The 18,423-nt window shown below is 57.8% G+C and overlaps 1 protein-coding gene and 1 long non-coding RNA gene across 6 annotated transcripts in view; one reads left to right on the forward strand and one right to left on the reverse strand.

The window, feature by feature from the left end:
* The window catches only part of GRIN2D (glutamate ionotropic receptor NMDA type subunit 2D), a 36,471-nt gene extending 18,882 nt beyond the window's left edge, over positions 1–17,589 (reverse strand). The window contains exons 1-9 of the mRNA XM_072772736.1: positions 17,367–17,589; positions 16,270–16,559; positions 12,743–13,233; positions 8,498–9,117; positions 4,068–4,182; positions 3,558–3,769; positions 3,117–3,285; positions 2,565–2,718; positions 126–251 (exon numbers count right to left, since the gene is read on the reverse strand). Coding sequence (XP_072628837.1) covers positions 126–251; positions 2,565–2,718; positions 3,117–3,285; positions 3,558–3,769; positions 4,068–4,182; positions 8,498–9,117; positions 12,743–13,207 — 1,861 coding nt within the window. The 5' untranslated portion in view covers positions 13,208–13,233; positions 16,270–16,559; positions 17,367–17,589. The remainder of the gene's footprint in view (positions 1–125; positions 252–2,564; positions 2,719–3,116; positions 3,286–3,557; positions 3,770–4,067; positions 4,183–8,497; positions 9,118–12,742; positions 13,234–16,269; positions 16,560–17,366) is intronic.
* On the forward strand, positions 66–11,026 carry LOC140602824 (uncharacterized). Of its 5 annotated transcripts, none has more exons than XR_012005759.1 (6): positions 66–168; positions 2,442–2,677; positions 3,023–3,179; positions 3,972–4,164; positions 6,593–6,683; positions 6,777–11,026. It is a non-coding gene; the product is annotated as an uncharacterized lncRNA (long non-coding RNA). The 5 variants fall into 5 exon arrangements; XR_012005762.1 differs by lacking the exons at positions 6,593–6,683; positions 6,777–11,026 and adding exons at positions 4,628–4,705; positions 5,645–6,584; XR_012005758.1 differs by having other exon boundaries at positions 6,593–11,026.
* Positions 17,590–18,423: the final 834 nt, after the last annotated feature.

Here is an 18,423-nt window from a genome sequence, read left to right on the forward strand (position 1 = left end):
AGAACTACGATTCCCAGGAGCCCCCAAGACCTTTGGCACTGCTGGGCTCTCCCCCAGGGGCTGTTGGGAAATGTAGTTCTCTCTGCGGTCTGGGTGCTCTGAGGTAACGGAAGAAGGGGACTCACGCTTGCCCGTGGCCAAGCTGCGGTTGTAGCCGACTGGACTGAGGTACTCAAAGATGAAAACGGTGACGGCGACCACAGTGAGGCACATGACGAACATCATCACCCACACGGCAGGGCTATAGGGCTCTGGGGGCAAAGGGGTGTGGGGTCATGGCTTGGCCAAGCAAAGGACTGGGGGGATCACAGACATGTGAACAGGATGCATTGCAGATCTGACCCTGTCCATCTGTCCCCTTCCTGGGCTCGCCATCTCAGGGACAGCCTCATTGCCTGTTCAGATCCCTGGGAGACAGTCTCTCTCAAAGACAGCCAATTCAACCATTATATACCCTAAATATTTCCTGAGCCAAATATATCCTAAACGTTTCCTGAGTCCCAGACCCAAGTCTCCACCAGGGCCACTCACCATGTTTTACACCAACACCCAGGCCCACCTTCCATCCAGTCACAACCCACCCACCCCATTTGCCAGCCTTGTCCCCACCTTCCTTCCCTCCCCCCTCAGCTCCAGCCTGTCCCCCCACCACTGCCCCCCACTTTGGCCTTCCCTCCCCATTCTCTCAGCCAACAGCCTCAGGCCTCATTCTCTCCTCTGGGGCATCCCCACCCCAGCTCTGCAGCCCTAGAAGCTCCTCCTGCACCCAGAGGTGACCTGGTCTCTCCCCTGCTCAGAGCCTTCTGTGGCTCCCCAGCGCCTCCATAACAAAGTAAATGTCCTTCAGCCTTGCTGCCATCCTCCTCTCCGGCCTGATGACTCTCTCAAGAACCCATAGCCTTGAAGGGCCAGAACTCACAGTTCCAGAACAAGCCTCACCTTCCCTGCCTTATCTCCACCACTCCCCTGCCAGGGGCACCATCCTGACCTATCTACCAGACAAACTCACATCCATGTGTCTCCTCCTCACACTGCGTCTGGGAGTTCACTGACAATAAACCCAATCATCACTTCCTTGAGATTCGTACCAGGTGCTCTGACCTCCCTGGGCCAAAGCACAGGCAGCCAGGACTGCCCCTGTCACAGCAGGGTCACCACCATGGACTGTCACGGTGGCATCTTGGGGACACTCCTGTTGCTTCCACTGGGCAACGTGATGGGACAGAAATATGACCTTGTCACTTCCCTGCAGAAGGCAGGGGCCCCATGCCGTGCATCTCAGGGTGCCCTGCAGAGACCTTGGGGCAAACAGACAGCCACAGAGAGGCTCTTGGCAAAATATACAGAAAGCAAACACAAAGGAAGAGATGTCCCTTCTCCCAGCCTTCCCATTCCCAGGAGCTTTGCCCAGACTTCAGAGAGCAAGAGGGAACTGACGTGACCTGCTCCTTGGCCTGATGTGCACTTTTCCTTCTCTTTGTCTCCAAATTCAGGGAGATCCCTACCCGATCCACTCACGGCCACCAACCCATCGGGTACCAGCTTCCTAACCACACCCCAAGCCTGGTTCCTCACCTCACCCTCACTGCCATCTTCCTATCCCACACCCACCTCCTCTGCACAGACCTTTGCCTTCTCGTGGGCCTCCTGCTCCCAACTGTCTCCAGTGGGATATTTTCAAAGCCTAGATCTGATCATATATCACCTCCCCCACCATCTACAGTTAAAAACCTTGGCCACTGCCGTAAGGGTAAAACCCAGCTGTCTTACCAGAGCCACCAAGGCCCTGCAGTTCCCTCTTAACCCTTGCCTCCCACCCCTTCCCATCACTCACTGCCCCCTCCAGCCACACAGATTTCCAGACATTTCCCAAACATTCCGTACACATTCCTGCCTTGGGGGTCTTTGTCTCAGCTGATCCCTCTACCTGGATCTCTGCCAGGTTCTCTAGCCCGATCTCCAAAGGGGTCTTCTTGCCCATCCCTGGCAGCACCAATCCCTTCCTCTCCAACTCCTCACCCCTGCTTAATCTCTTATACTATTCATCACCACCTGAAGTGATCTTGTCCATGAATCCCCTTAGGAGATGATTTTGTCTTCTCCACGAGGCCAAGGGCTCTTAGAGGAGAGGAGCTTGTGTGCACACCCCAGCACCTGGCCCATGATAGGTGCTCAGTAAACACTGAGAAGTGAGCAGAGCACTTAGCCTGTGCCACTTTCATGTCAATCTCTTTCCCTCCTCTCATATATTCGGGAGAAGAATTGAAATTTGTGGGGCCTGAAGCTTATACAATTTGGAGGGTTGTCTTTAAGAAAAGAGAACATAAAATTACAAATAGGAGAATACACGGTGCAGGGCCTTGAAGAGAAGGCGCAAGCAAAGGCTCCTGGAGTTCCAGTTTCCTTGGCCTCGTGGTAAACCTGCTGCTCCCATTTTACAGACTGGGAAACCAAAGCTCAGAAGGGATGCCGCTTCGCCAGCCACACCGCTGGGACGGGCAATCCGGGATGGGAACTGGGCACACAGCCGCCCCAGCGTTGCCGCCCCCGGGGCCCCGGCTCACCGAGGAAGGCCGAGGGCGACACGGTGCCGTTGCTGCGCGCCACCATGACGCTGATGCCCGTCTCCACGAAGGGGACGGAGAAGTCCACGATCTCGGACCGCTCCTCGTTGATGGTGAGGGAGCCGATGGCCATGTCCGCGCGCTGGTAGAATACCTGGGGTGAGGACGAGGCGGGTGAAGGAACCTGGCTGGCTCGAGCACATGGAGGAGGATGGCGGGGCAAGACTGGCCCCGGCGGGCCAGTGACAGGGTGAGAGAGAGGGCTGGAAGGGTGGCAGGGTGGCTGAGGGGGACGCAGAGTGGGGCAGGAAAGGAGGAGGTGAGAGTCAGGGGTGGAAAGAGGTAGTAGTCCCAGGCCAGGGGATGCTCCCAGAAAAAGCTCTCGGGATTTGGGCTCCATCCTCTCGGCCCCTTCTCTTAGGCGGGCCACCCATCTAGCCCCGCCCCTCCGCCCGCAGGTCCCTCTGGTGGCCCCGCCCCCGCCAAGGCGGGCCTTGGGATGGCCCCGCCCCCGCCCCGCCCCCTCCCGGACCCGGTCCAGGCGCGCCCCACCTCGCCGATCATGCCGTTCCAGACGCCGTCGATCTTCTTTCCGTGCTTGCCGTTGGTGACCAGGTAGAGGTCGTAGCTGAAGCCGATGGTCTGCGCCAGCCGCTTCAGAATGTCGATGCAGAAGCCCTTGCAGCACCGCTTTTCCGGGCGGGGGGCGTCCGGGGGAGGGCTGCGGGGAGCGAGCAGGCTTGGGGATGCTGGGGACCCCCCACTTCAGACTCTCCCATGAGATGAGGGTATGGAGGGAGAGGCAAGCAGCAGCTAAAAACTATAGTTAGCGCTTTCTGGGGAAACAGGCTCAAAGGAGTTCCGTGACTCGTCCAAGGTGACTAAGCTGGAGGGCTCTGTGGGTCCTGAGTTCCGAGGGAGGAGGGGGCTGGGGCCAGGACTGCTGGGCTTCAAGGGATTTTGAAGCCGAACTCCTGGAGCCGGGGCTGTCACCTGTGGGTGCGGTTGAGCTGGCTCCGGCAAGGCACGGAGTCTCGGATGCAAGTGCCACTGATGGGGTCGGCCGGCTCCACAATGACAAAGGGCCTCTCCTCCAGCGTGGCCACGGTCAGGTGCTGCGTGTCGTCCACCGGCTGCAGGAAGCGGCCGTAGCGGGACCACAGCGGGTACTTTAGGCGGAGAGTCTGCTGCTCCCAACTGCCCACCTTGGACAACAGAGATTCAGGCTCTGGTGCCGGGACTTTGCAGGATGTCCTGGCCGTCACGGCCCTCCATCCTCAGAGCCCGGGCTCCCAGCTCCTTCTCCTGGAGTCTAGGCCCCATTTCCCTCCTCCTCTTAGAACGCATGGGTCTGGGTTCCCACTTATTTCCCCAGGACCTAGGAGTCTGGGCTCCTTTCTCCCACAGAAGCCAGACTCCGTGGGCTCAGCTCTCATCTCTGTCAGGCCCAGGGGCCTGGGCCCCACCCCCTTTCCCATGCCTGAGGTCGGGGCTGGGACTCACCACCTCCCAAGTCCTATCCCTGGTGAGGGAGATGACCACCAGAGAGGGGTTCACCAAGAAGCCATCCTCATTGAAGGAATAATCCCGGTTATCCCAGGTAATATTCATGAAATACCTGCCCAGGAGGAAGGGAGGGGACATGTGGGTACTTGGACTGCACCTACGTGGCTGAAGACAGAGAAAATCTCCTCTCTACTGACCAGCCCCAACCCCTAGCTGGAATTTCTCCCCAACGATCCTGAACACTCAAATACTCCTCTTTGGTGTTTAGCACTCTCTGCTCGCTGCCCAGTACCCCCTGATCAAGGTCGCAGACCTTCAGCCTGACTTAGAGCCCCTGTGTGTTCTGGCCCCATCTGCCTGCGCAGCCCCATCTCTGATCTCTGCCTCTCCTCACACTCCTTTTACCCCAAGCCCCTTTGGTATTCCACTGACCCTGAATGCAAAGAGTCCCCGAAACATATCAAGCGGTTTCCTATCTCTAGGCCATTGTAGGTGTCTGTCTGCCTGAAAAATGTTTATTCTCTCCCTTCTCACCCTGATTGATTCATGTCTTGAAGATTCAGCTCAAGCGTCTCTTTCTCTGGGAGGAGCCCCAGAAGGTCTCTGCACCCTTAGATAATCTTCACGACGCAATGGTACCTGTACCGTGAATGCCTGTCCCATGGCCCTGGTCACTGTGAAATACCCTCAACTGCCATCCTCACCTTCTCAACAGCCCCTCTGCCCCCCTGCCCAGGCCATCAGTCCCCAAATGCCACCTTCCTACCCCCAGGATCTCTCCATGTCATCCCTCCTCTCCATCAGCATAGACCCCCTGGATCTGTGCCCCAGCCTCCTGCCTGGCCCCCAACCTCCATTCTTTCTCTTCCAATCTGTTCCACACTCCCCTCCAGAGGGGTCTTTCTGGATACAAAACTGACTCCACTTCTATCCTGCTCATAACCCACCCATGGCTCCCCAGTGCTCCAGAACAAAGTCCAGGGATTCAAGGCCTTTGTGAGCTGGCCTCATGTACCCCCACCCCTCAGCCTCATCACCCCCAATCCTAATTCTCCTACCCTTCATCCACCCTGAGCTATGGCAGTCCTGCCAGCCTGCCTGAGTTTTTCTCCTCTCTGGGCCTTTGCGTGATGCTGTTCCCCTTGCCTAGGAATACTCACTGTTTTTGGAGAACTCCTAACTGCTCTCAGAATCAAATCTGAACCCCCTAGCCTGGCCAAAAACGCCCTACATGAGCTTGGGTCTGGATGGGCTTCGTTTGTTTCCCTATACTCTGTCCCCCTCCTAGCTCACTAAGCTCCAACCACAATGGCTTTGTTTCAGGCTCCCAAATAGGCAATTCCAGCCCCAGGGCCTCTGCACCTGCTGTTCCCCCTCCCTTCTCTTCATTCAGATCTTCCAACAGTTGGCTTTTTCTCTTTACCCATTTTTTTTTTTAATTCCAAATTTCACCTACTCAGAAAGACCTTTTCAGACGACCTGACCTAACTTAGCACCCTGGGTATTTCTTATCACCTTCTACCTGCTTTATCACTTGCTAATATTTTTTTCTTTGTCTCATTTGTCCCCCGTAGGAGATTGTAAACTCTGTGAGAGCAGGGACCTTGTTCAACACCATGTACCCCAGTGCCTAGAGCAGTGCCTGGCACATAGCAGACTCTCATAAAATAAAGACTCATTCAATAAATGAATGAATGAGCAATTCATCTGTCAGGTCTCAGCTTATAGATGTCCCCTCCTCTTGGAGACCTCCCTGACTCCATAGGCTGCCTGTGACTGAGTAGCCTAGTTTGTTTGTTTGTTTTTTAAAGATTTTGTTTATTTATTTGAGAGAGAGAGAGAGAGAGAGAGTGTGTGTGTGTGTGTGTGTGTGAGAGAGAGAGAGAGAGAGAGCATGAGCAGGGGGGAATGGCAGAGGGAGAGGAAGAAGTAGGGTCTTTGCCTGCAGGGAGCCCGATGTGGGGCTTGATCCCAGGACCCTGAAATCATGACCTGAGCTGACAGATGCTTAAATGACTGAGCCACCCAAGCACCCCTGAGTAGCCTCGTTTGGAGGCTGATTGGGGCCAATGAAATTCCTCTTTTGGGAAGACGTTGGCTGTGAGACTTGGGGTGGGGGATGGGTGGTAGACAGGCTGGAATGAAATGGTGAGTATTAGCAGAGAGCAGAAATTCTGTGCAAAGAGAACTGGACAGCCTCTGGAAGTGGCAAGTCAGACAGAGAGAGAGGGAGTGGCAGGGGCAGACAGAGTAAGAGGGAGACAATCAGAAAGAGATGAAAGCGTAGCTGGTCCCCAGGCTTGGCCTCGATTCCTGGTGTCTGGGTTTCTGTGCGTGTTTGTTTTTCCAATAAACCCCCTTTTCCCTTAGGAAACTTGAACGAGACTCTGCTTCCTGCAAACAGAAATGTCCAGGCTCAGACAGCATTCCTGCTGGTGCTCCCACAATGCCCGGGCCACCTCCATGATTGCAAGCATCCCACTGTGTTGTCATTATCCCATCCCTGTCTGTCACCCCTACAGGACCCTGTGTTCTTTGAAGAGAAGTCCATGGTCTTATTCATCTCCATGTTCCAAGCGCCCAGCATGGGCCCTAGTTCCTAGCAGGTGCTCAGTAAGTATTTATGAACGAGGGATGCTTTTCTCACCCTCTTGTCCCCGGGTCCTGTCCCTCACGTCCCCCGATTCTCAATTCTCCTCCCCTCAGTTGTCTTCTCCACTCATCACCTCTTTCCAAGCTCAGCCTGTTCTCGTTTCCGGATGAAAGGCCTCCCCTTCCACTGTTCCATCACCAAACTCATCAACTTCTCATCGCCAAAGCTTCCTATGGTGGTGATGCTGCTTCCCACCAAACCCTGTTCTCTTCTAAAACAACAGCGTGCAAGCCGGGGCACACACCTGTCCAGCTACAGTCCGCATGCACTTCCCAGTCCTCAGGGCAGCTAGCCCAGGCCACATGCAGGTGCTAGTCAAGCAGAATGGAAGTCTAACCAACCGCACGGATGCGCCTGTAAGCAACCAATAAGGCAGCCCTGGCCGCCTGACTGCATCCCCGATGTGTCCCTTGCCCCAAAGGAAATTGCTTGCTCCCCAGTTTCTCTCTTTTCCCCCTTTCTCATGAACTAGAATTCAGACCCAGCTTCAAATGCGCAAAGAAGGTGGCAGAGCAACAAGGTGGCAGGGTCCTAGATCCCTGACAGAGCCTCCTGTTAGCTGAAACACTCCTTTCTGGGTTGTTTGTTGAAGATTTTATTTTTTTTAAGATTTATTTATTTATTCATGAGAGACACACAGAGAGAGAGAGAGAGAGAGAGAAAGAGAGGGAGAGAGGCAGAGACATAGGCAGAAGGAGAAGCAGGCTCCATGCAGGGAGCCTGATGTGAGACCCGATCCCAGATCCCAGGATCACACCCTGAGCCGAAGGCAGGCACTCAACCACTGAGCCACGCAGGCATCCCATTTTTTTTTTTTTTAAGACTTATTTGAAGATTTTATTTTTAAGTGATTGCTATACCCCCATGTGGGGCACAAACTCACATTCCTGAGATGGAGAGTTGCACGCTCTACCAAGTGAGCCAGCCAGGGGCCCCTCATCTCCGGATTGTTCAGTGAGGGAGAACAGCTCCTATCTTGTTTGGGCCCCTGTGTGGCTGGGTCATTCTATTACTGAAATTCAGCCTCTACTCCAGGGAATTTCGTCATCTCTTGAGGTGCTATCAAGTATAGGATATATCTCTAGTTTTAGGTACCACAAAGAAAGAAAAAAGTGCTGCCGGAGAAACCATGATAAGCCATCAATTGTAAGGTATATCTTCTTCTTCTTCTCCTCCCCCTCCCCCTCCCCCCTTATCCTTCTTCTTCTTCTTCTTCTTCTTCTTCTTCTTCTTCTTCTTCTTCTTCTTCTTCTTCTTCTTCTTTCTTCTTCCTCTTCTTCTTCCTCTTCTTCTTCTTCTTTTTTTTGTAAGGTATATCTTGATTTCAAAGACATTAAGCCATGGGGAGAGGCACCTGGGTGGCTCAGTGGCTGAGCATCTGCCTTTGGCTCAGGTTGTGATCCCGGGGTCCTGAGATTGAGTCCCGCACCAGGTTCTCCGCAGGGAGCCTGTTTCTCTCTCTGCCTATGTCTCTGTCTCTCTCCGTGTGTCTCTCATGAATACGTAAATAAAATATATATTTTTTAAAAACCGTGGGAAAAAATTCATCTTAAAGTCATGAAATATCATAATACATTCACTGTGTCTTCGGTGCTTTTTCCAAATTACCTGATTTAGCCCCAGACAGGAGACTCAACTATATCCATTTTACAGAAAAGCAAACCAAGGCTCTGAGAGGGGACTTGACCCACTTGACGTTGCTCAGCCAGTGAGAAGCCCCAGGTAGTCAAGCTCTGGAGCCTTCCCACAGGCGTCCTACACCAACTTCACTCACCTATGTAGACTCTCCCCTCGGTGGGTGCGGTTCTGGGCCCGACAGTCATGGCCGAGCTCTGGCAGGAAGCCATAGTCACGCAGCAGAGCCTGGGCACCTCTGGCCACCACGGCCACACCGGCTGCCACACGCCGGGCCAGGTCATCCCGCCAGCCAGCCGAGCGCACTGCGAACAGCCCGGCAGGCAGTGGGGCGCCTCCTGGCAGAAGAGGGGGCTCTCCAGGGGCGCCTGAGCCTCCACCTCCAGCCAGCTGGGGCCCCACCATGAACCAGACGTAGCCAGGCCCAGTGAGGCCAGCCTCCTCGGCTGCCCGGAACACCGGCTCGGCTTCCTCCCGGGCACAGAACAGCAGGCGGATCTGTGCGCTGACGCTGCGGAGCTGGGCACCCAGCACGGCCTCGCCTGCTCCAGGGTCCAGCGTCAGTGCCCCACGGTGCTCCCAGCCCACCATGCTGCCATCAGTAAGCACCTCGATGTAGGACAGGAAGGCCCGGTGGCCGGGGGCACGTGTGGTCACTGCCACAAAGGATGTCCAGTCGTACTCCTCCAGCACCTCGAAGATGACCTGGAGCTGCTGCTCTGTGGAGGAGCCCAGCTGCAGGAAGGTGGAGCCCTTCTCCTGCGGGGGAGGAGGAGGAATGTCAGGCCTCCTGAGGTGGAGACCACAGGTCCCAGCAATCAGTAGGGGCCTTCAGTTCCCAGTGGTCAAGAGGGACCTCATCTCTCAGCAACCGATGAGGGCATCCCAGCTTCCAGTGGCCACCAGGGTGTCACAGCTCTCAATATGGCAACTGACTAGCTGTTCACCAAACCCCTCTCCTTTCCCCATGGATGCACAGAGCTGGGCCTGGGTTACAGTTAGCCATGTGACTGAGTTCTAGACTCATTGGTAAAAGCACTCCCCCATGCACCTTACTCCCTTCCCTGTCTGAGAACAGATGTAGTGGCCCCAGAAGAGAAAGAATTCCAAACTCCCAGGGGTTTACAGAGACACAAGAGGGAGGAGCCTGAGTCCCTGAGTAATCACTGGGAGAAGAGCCTCCTCTAGTCAGGAATGCCTGTTTGGATTTTATATGAGTGAGAAACAACCTTCCATTGGGTTAAGCCACTGAGACATGTGGGTTTATCTGTTACAGCAGCTAACATTACCCTAGAATACACACAGCATCCACTGAGGGACTACATCTCCCAGAATGCACTGAGGGTGCTGAAGGTACTGTCCTGTCCAGCAGGAAGCTGCTTTGCTGAGTGGATTTTCCCTTCTCTGGTTTTCCTCCTACCTCCCTGACTTCTGTTCCCTCTGTTGGACACTTCCTCAGTCAGAATTCTAAATGCAGAAGTGCCCTAGTCTTCTCTCTTCTTCTCTGTCCTCCTTCCCTGGTGATCTCAGCCAGACCCATGTGTTTAAATACCGTCTTCTGTGCTATCCAATATGGTAGCCGCTAGCCATCCGTTTAATCAAAATTAAATAATATTTAGTTCCCTGACTGCACTAACCACACGTCAAGTTCTCAATAGCCACACTGTGGCTAGTGGCCAGCCTGCCAGACAGAGCAGATAGAGACCATCATTACCATTGCAGAAAGTTCTATTACCTCGCATTGAATATGTTGATGGTGCCTCTCATCAGTCACTATACCTCTCTCATGAACTCCAGACAGACAAGACCTATCCCCCTTTCTACTCAACATCTATCTCCTCTTGGATTTCCAAGAGGCATCCCAAAATTACCATATCGAAACCAGAATTCTTGATCTTCTACACTCCCTCCACTCCAGCCTCAAACCTGTTGCCCATCTTCCTTTCCTTATTCACCCAGCTGCTCAGTTACCAAAGTCAAATCACCCTTTCCCCCTCTTTCCCTTACGTCCAGTCCAGGCCATCTTCTAGTCTTCTCAGCTCCCTGTTCAAAACATAACCTCATTCTTCATGACAGCCCCGTCCCAACTTTTGTGATCTCTATTTTGCTTGGACAACTGTAACAGCTTCCTGACCCCTCTCTGCTCACATTTTTGCATTTTCCAGCCCATTCTCCATCAGCAGCCAGAGTCATCTTTTCAAAATATTAATTGGATCGAATCCCTTCCCGGTTGAGAATCTTCCAATAATTCTACCTTAGAGTCAAAGCCAAAGCCCTTACTGTGGCCCACAGGCCCTGCACAATCTGGCCTTCTTTGCCTCTCTGACCTCATCTCCCACAACCCCCACCTCTTTGTTCTTCCTCAAACACAGCAAGTTCCTTCCAGCTTCGAGGGCTTGGCCCTTAGCTGTTGCCTCTCCCAGGGAAACTCTCCCCCAGCTCCTCCATGCTGGACCTACCACTTCTCATTTTTCAGGTCCAGGTTCATTGCCACCTCCTCAGGGAGGCTTCTCCTGACTGCCATCCTATCTTTCCTCCAGGACAGATTTCACGATTTGTTATTTGCTTTCTATCTGTCCATTAGAATGCAAGCTCCATTAAGAGCAGGGATCTTGAGGCACCTCGGTGGCTCCCCTACAGGGAGTCTGCTTCTCCCTCTGCCTATGTCTCTGCCTCTCTCTGTGTGTCTCTGATGAATCAATAAATAAAATCTTAAAAAAAAAAAAAAAAAAAGCAGGGATCTTGTCTTTTCCCTTCCCTTTTCATAACTAGATTTTCCTGGAACCTAAAACAGCCCTGACACAGAGTCAGCTCTTGATAAGAGGAAGTGGACTTTCTTCCTAGGCGTGTACCTATGGTTATATGTGTAGGAGATAGGGCAGTTGTCCTGAGCCGATGAGTATGCAAAGAGAATCCTGAGAGGATCTCATCCTTGGCAAGTGGAGATGTGCTGAGGGGACCACGTTCCCAGCATTCAAAGGAGGCACGGTGGCTCTGTGAGGATCACTTTTTCTTCCATCCAGAGATACTGAAAGGACTACCTTTGCCAAAAGGCAACAAGTGTACACTGAGCGGGCCACGGTTCCCAGATGACAATCAACAGTGGCCCACACTTCTCAGCAGCAATGGAGGCAGGAGGGACCACATCTCTTGGTATGCCATAAAGGTGGCAGCCAGGGAGCTATAAGATCACTTGAAGGTGATCTGCCTACACATCTCTGGACAACTCCTGTCTAAAGGAAGAAAGTTGGCCAGAGGCCCTTCCCAGAATGCTCTGGACAGGAGAGAACTACAAGTCCCAGGATGTCCTAGAGAAATGGCCCTTACAGTAGGGAACTAGTGGGGATTAGGCTCCACCCACTCAGATGGCCCCATTCGCCCCGTTACGCTGGCCCCACCCCTAAGCAGGCCCCGCCCCTTCTCAGACACCTCTTAGCCTATCCCTTCTTCTCCTCAATGCGCACACCAGGCTTGGTCCAGTTTTATCCTTTCTGACCAGAAGTCCACTCCAGCTGGTCCCCCTGTGCCCTCGGGCAGCAGGCCTCTTTCCAGGCCACAGCCGGCTCCAGCCTCTGCCCCCTCTCTCCTGCAGGCTCCTGGATTTGACTTCTCAGTGGCTGGGCCTGCCTCTCTGGTGGGCCTTCATCCTCCCAGGCCAGGCCTACTCCCCGGATTCTCGCTTCCCATGCCTTACAGCTGGGGCATGCCGCTGTGCGAACCCCACTCCCGGGACTGTTGCCCACCCTAGACCCGCCCCTTTAGCCCAGAGCATAAGCCCTGCCATCTTCCTGGCCTCTCTCCATGCCACTTCCCTAACTGCCCTCGCCCCACTTCCCGGCCGCCTGGTCTGCCCTTCGCCAGCCCACCCGCGACCTCTCCCCTCTCCCAGTCCTCCCTTCACCGGATGGCTCCGTCCTCCTACCTAGACCTCTAAGGCCCTCTCGCTCAGCTGGCCGAAGCCCTCCCTGACCTCAGTACCCTCTTTCCTGGCCCTCTCCCCTCCTGGTTCCTGTCTCCTCACCAGATCTCACCCCCTCCTGAACCCCATTCCTTTCCAACTGACCCCTCCCTTGCTAATCCCCAGATCCCCCTCCACCCTCAGAGCTCGCCACCTCAGGCGGGTCCCATTCTGTTCCCGGTCCCGCCTCTTCCCCAGATTCCACTCCCTCCGCCGACTCCGCCGACTCCCGCAGACCCTCAGCGGGTCTGGGAGGTCAGTCCCCCGGCAGGCCCCCCTCCCCGTGTAGGCCCCGCCCCTCCGAGTCAGCCCCGCCCCTTACCCGGACCGGACTCCACCCGCGGGCCCCCCTCCGTCCGGGACGCCGACCCTCCGGCCTGGCCCCGCCCCCCGCGGCTGGCCCCGCCCCCCGCAGGTCGCGCGCACCTTGGGCGTGAGCACGAGCGCGGCGCCGCCGTGCACGGCCACGATGGGCAGCGAGGTCTGCGCCGACAGGAAGTCGAGGATGGGCGCGACGGCGGGCGCGCGCGAGTCGTCCTCGAACACGACGCCGTGCACGCGCAGCCCCGACAGCAGGTCGCAGAGCTGCAGCACGAGGCTGCGGGGGTCCGAGCCGTTGAGCACCAGCGCCACCGGTCGCACGTCCAGGCCCGGGCTGCGCACGGCTGCCGCCACGGCCGGGCCCAGCCGCGCCGCCTCGGTCGCGTACGCGGGTCCCGAGAACACGAGCGCCACGTTGAGCGGCCGCGCCCCGCCGGGGCCCCCGCCGGGCCCGCCGGCCCCGCCCGGTCCCGGCGCCTCCTCCGGGAACGGGCTGGCGCAGGCCAGCGCCAGCAGCAGCAGCATCTTAGCGGGGCCCCGAGGGCCGCGGGGGCCACCGGCGCCGCGCATCGCCTGCGGGCCCCTCCGGGCGGCCTCTGATGCGGGGGCAGCGGGCGCGCAGAGCCGTGGAGACCCCCGGAGCGGAGAGGGACACAAACGGGAGGAGGACACGGAGAGGGGGAGACAGAGACAGGGGACAAGGTGTGGAGAGACACGGAGAAGAGGAGACACAGGGAGGGAGAGGCGCAGAGATAGGGAGGAGAGGGAAAGGTTGGAATAATAGAGACGGGGAGCGACGGAGAGGGAGACAGACACCGGCCAAGGGAGAGCCAGAACCAGGGAGAGCAGAGACGAAGGGGGAGACACCGAGTCAGGGAAAGTGGAGGTGGGAAATGGGGACAGAGAAGATCCAGAGATAGGGATAGAGAGGCTCAGAGTGACAGAGATGGAGAGAGGAAGGAGGCAGAGAGAGATAAGACGGAGTGACAGAAATAGGGAGGGAATGATGAGGCAGGGGGAGTCGCGGAGATGGACACGGAGGGCGGGTGAGATAAGAGAGACGAGAAAGTTGGACGGAGAGAGGAAGATGGAAAGAAGCCCAGAAAGACGGAGACGGACCCCACGGCCACCGAGAGACATGGACACACAAGAGATGGAGAAACAGGCAGAGCCGATTGAGGGAGGAGGCAGGCAGAGCAGACAGGAAACATAGGAAGACAGAAATAGCGAACCAAGGCAAAGATCAAGACCCCCACCAGGGAGGTGCCCAGCACAGACATGAAAGGAAGGCCGGGAAGGCGGGTGGCAGGAGGGATCAAAAATAAAAGGAAGAAAAAGTGAGGGGAAAAAAATGAGAAAGGGAAAAGGGGTCAGGTGTGTGGGGGGAGAGAAATAAGAGAGAAAAAGAAATGAGCGGGGCATCCCAAGGAGAGAGAACACCCCCAGGACCTTACCCCCCCACCTCGACCACTACCCCCAAACTGTCTTTGTCCCCTTACTCTGTCCCTATCCCCCCATTGTCAGTGAGAGCTAGAGAGAACAGTGGCCCAGGCTGGGTTGCAGGGTTGGGGGGCACAGCTGTGAGAGCGGGGGGGGGGGGGGGGGGGGGGGGGGGGCGGGGGTCCCTGGCTCCCAGCCCAGAGCAATTTAGTAAATTAGAGGAAATACAGCCATCTCTTCCTGTGTCCCCTGTTGAATGCTAGCTGCCTGGGGTGGTCGGGCGGGGAGCCCAGACTCCTGGCACCGGGGGCCTGGACTCCCAGCTCCCAGAGAGAGATTAGAGCGTGCACTAGGGGCTTCCTGAAAGGGTGAGGGTCCAGATGGGGGAGAGTTCTCTCTTGGCTGTCAATCAGGCTCCTGTCCGGTTGCCATGGCAGCACAGGCCTCCTCTACCCCACAGATAGTCCGGGTGGGGGAAAGGCCCACACCCCCTCCCCTGCCTAGAGGCCTCACTACCCCCCCCCACCACCTGCCTTCCCAGGGATCCTGGACCACTGTCTCCCCAGGGATGGGGGTGGGGACTCCTAATGTGCCCATCCCTCCCAAATCCTGGCTCCCCTGGCCCCTCCTCTCCTCTGCCCTTCCCCAAGCAGCTGGCTCAATCAGCGCTCAGAATAGCCCCCCCCACCCCAAAATAACCCACAGCTGTGGCCTGGCCCCTGCGGGGTTAACACTCACTCTCTCCTCCCTTCCTGGTGGCTTCTCCTCCCTCAGACCCTCCTCTGCCTATCCCAGACCCACCCCTGCTTGGCCTCTGTCCTTGGGCACCCCAGGGTCCTGCTCCCTGCAGAGGCCCAGGAAGGTAGCTCCTGCCCCACCCTTCTTAGGAAATTGGATGCCCAGTCCTCTGTTGGGGAGGACAGTCTCCCACCCCTCAAAGATCTAAGTAGTGGCCCCAGCTGCTGGGGAACTCTGGAGGCCCAATCCTCGGAACCTATGCCCTCAGGGATCACATTCCCCAGGCCCCCAACCTCCACCTCGTCTCAGTCCCCAGATCCATTCCATGGGGCCCAAGAGCCAAACCCTCCTTGTCCCTTGCCCTGTCAGAGACTCAGGAGGCTGGGCCCCCAGCCCCCTCTTCCCTCAGACACAGAAGCTCTAACTTCTCCCATAAAGACTCAAGAGTCTTGGCTCTCGGCACCCTCCTCCTCCCAGACCCAGGAGTCCAGGGGCTCAGTTCTGCCCTCTCTGAGGACCCAGGAGTCTTGGCTCCCTCCTGCCCCTCGACTGGGTGCCCAGCCTCCTCTCTGCCCAGAAACCAGGAGTGCAGGCCCAGAGCCCCTTCCTCCCCTAAGGATCCCCTTTATGCCTCAAACTCCATCAGTCCCAACATCCTGTGAGCACCCCCCATTCCCCCGCCAGCTCCAGCCTCCTGTCACCCCACTCGGGTCCTGGACACAGCACAGCTGTCCCCCAGCTAAGGAGGAGGAGGGTGCCAGAGATTCCTGGGGTGTCCCTGTCTCCAACACTACCCCCCCACAGCCCATCACAGAAGAGAGGAGAGGCCACTTTGATCAACAGCCCGCCCCCCCTCGCGTCGTGCTGCAGACGGCATCCCGTCCCCCCCCAACACCATTCTCTCCCCACCCTAATCCGGTGCTCAGAACAGGCTGGAAGGGTATTCCAGAAGCTTGAGGAAGGGGTGATAGCTTGGGGCGAGGGGTGCTTGGGGCCTGGATGCCCTCAAGGTCCTTGGCGGGGGTATTAATAGCAGACTCATAGCTCTGAGAAGGGAGGGGAGAGCGAGAGGAGAGAGGGAGAGGGACAGCCAGCGAGGGGGGAGCCCGATGCGGGCAGGGGGATGCAGAGGGAAGATGGGATGGAGAGACGGGGAGGGGGGGGGGATAGAGATACGGGGTGTCAGGTATGCGGGGCTGGGGAGAGGGTGCAAAGTGTCAGAGAAATGGGGGGTTAGGAGGCCTGAGGAGCGGGGACCCAGGAGAAAGGGGCTCAGAGAGGGAGAAAGAGGGGGCAGAGGAGAGTCCCCAGGAGACAAGGGAGCCCGCCAGGGGCAGAGACCCCAGCTCACCATGCAATCCCCCCTCCTTCCCTGAGGCCCCTGGCCAACTTTCCCTGTCCTAGATCTGGGGGTCCACATACCCCCACCCCCGCAGTCCCTTCCCGGGCCTTACCTTTTCATGACCCTGTTGTGTGTGGGGTATCGCGGGGGGGCAGGACCGGAGCCCAGAGTCCAGCGACCCGAAGATTCCGCGGAGGGCTCAGGGAACCGCTGGGGGCCAGGCCCCAGGGCGGCGGTGGCGGCAGCGGTGGCAGCGGTGGCGGTGGCAGTGGCGGCGGTGGGGACCTCCTGCCCGTCCCTGGCTCCGGCTCTCCCTCCTCGTCTTCGGTCCCGTCCTGCCCTGTCTGTCCCCCAAGGTTGCGGCCACCCCAACTAGGCGAGGACGCCGCTACACATGTTGCGCTAGAAGTTGGGCCCCGGACATTGCGGAGGCTGTCGGGGTGTCCTCTCGCCGCCCCGACCCCGTGGGGATCCCCCCTCCGCCCACCTGGGGTGCCCCCCTCTGCCGCTTCAGCCCCGGCTCCTCCCCCCCGTCCATGTGTCCGGTCCCGCCTCTCCCTGGCTCATTCGCACCCCCACCCTTTGTGCCCTCAGCGCCCCCCCTCCAGCGTCTGTGTCTGTCTGTCTGTCTGTCTGGGTCACCTCTGAAGCCGGTGGCTGGTGTGTGTGTTTGTGTAAGGGGAGGGAGGCTGCCTGTCTGGGGGAACTGCTTGCCTTCCTCGCTTGGCCACCTCCAGACCCCCCAGCACCCCCACACTCAAAGCCAGGCAGAAGCACACACAGATACACACGCACACACGCACGACCTCACTTCCCTGGGATTCCCCCTCAACACCCCCGGAGCTTGAGGAGGGAGGCACACACACACACACACACACACACACACACACACACACAGGGGGTCCAATGGGGGCCGGGCTGCCACTGCCGTCCGGGGCTGTTCGGACAGACAGGAGGACACAGGCAGCTGGGGACGCCAGACGCCCAGCCGGACGCAGGCAGGAGGCACAGAGTCCAGGTACACACCATTCATCCGGGTTTGGGGGGCTGGGGGGAGGAAACTGGGGGGCCCATGGCACCCAGGCAGGAGGCTCCGGGTCGGTACAGACAGACAGACCCCTCCCTCCCTCCCTCAGCCGCTGCAGCCCTTACAGACACACCCCCCCTTCACCAGCGCAGCCCCAGACACCCCGACACACAGATCCTCACCGGGCAGATGGCAGACGCACGAGAGACCCCTGGGGGCCGGGCGGACCCACCCAGGCCAACACCCCCCAGCTGGGCACTGGTGGCCGAGGGCGGCTGCGGGCGGAGGGTGGCGGCGGCTGCCGCTGCTTGGAGGAGCCGGAGCGGGAGGGACTCGCACACTCGCTCTGTTCTCGCACACACACACTCACTCGGGATGCGATTAACATTCAGTCCCCGTCCGCCCCTGCCGGGAGACCCACAGCCCCCCCTCTTGGCCTCCCTGGGGACCCCTCCTCCTGCCCGGGCTGGGGGAGGGGGCCGCCCCCCCACTCCCCCACCTCCCCACCCTGCCCCCAGCTCCCGGCCCCTGCCTGCCTCCTGGGACAAGAGAATGAGGGTCGCAAATAAAAAGGGAGGAAGTGTGTGTTGGGGCCAGCTGGGGGTGGGTGGGTGGGGAGGCAGGAGGCAGGGACTCAGAACCCAGCGTTGACACAGCAGCTTCGGCCCTGGACTCCAGGGCCCCAGGGGCTGCTGCCCTCTGCCCCTTCCCCACTTTGAAGCTTGGGAAGCAGGAGGCCATTCCCAGACTTCAGTCTCCGCCATGCTCGGACCCATCTTTTGGCTTCTGTAGCCCCAGAAGGCCAGATTGCAAACTAGGTTTTCCTCATGAAGCCAGGAGTCCAGGCTCCCAGCCTCCTCTTCTCTCAGATCCCGAAATTCAGGTCCCCAGCCCCCTCTTCCCTCAGACCCTCAAGTCCAGGTCCGGTGCCTCCTCCCTCAGATCCAAGAGTACAGGCCTCTGGGTCCCTCCTTCAGGCCCCATCCCTTTTAGGCACTCAGACAACCCGATCCCCCAGCACAAGCCATCCTCAGGCACTCACAAGTCCGAGACTCATGCATGTCACCCTCAGGTACCTGATCCATCCAGGCCTCTGAAGAAATCAGTATCACTTCTATTACTGAAGCACCCTGGCCTCTGTCACCCATGGGTACTCAAATATCCAGGAGGAAAGCTTCCTCCTAGACACAATCTGGTCCCTGGAGGGGCTCTCAGACCAGCAGCCCAGCTCCTACCCCT

The sequence above is a fragment of the Canis lupus genome, chromosome 1, assembly GCF_048164855.1.
Source record: "Canis lupus baileyi chromosome 1, mCanLup2.hap1, whole genome shotgun sequence".
In the NCBI taxonomy this organism is placed as follows: Eukaryota; Metazoa; Chordata; class Mammalia; order Carnivora; family Canidae; genus Canis; species Canis lupus.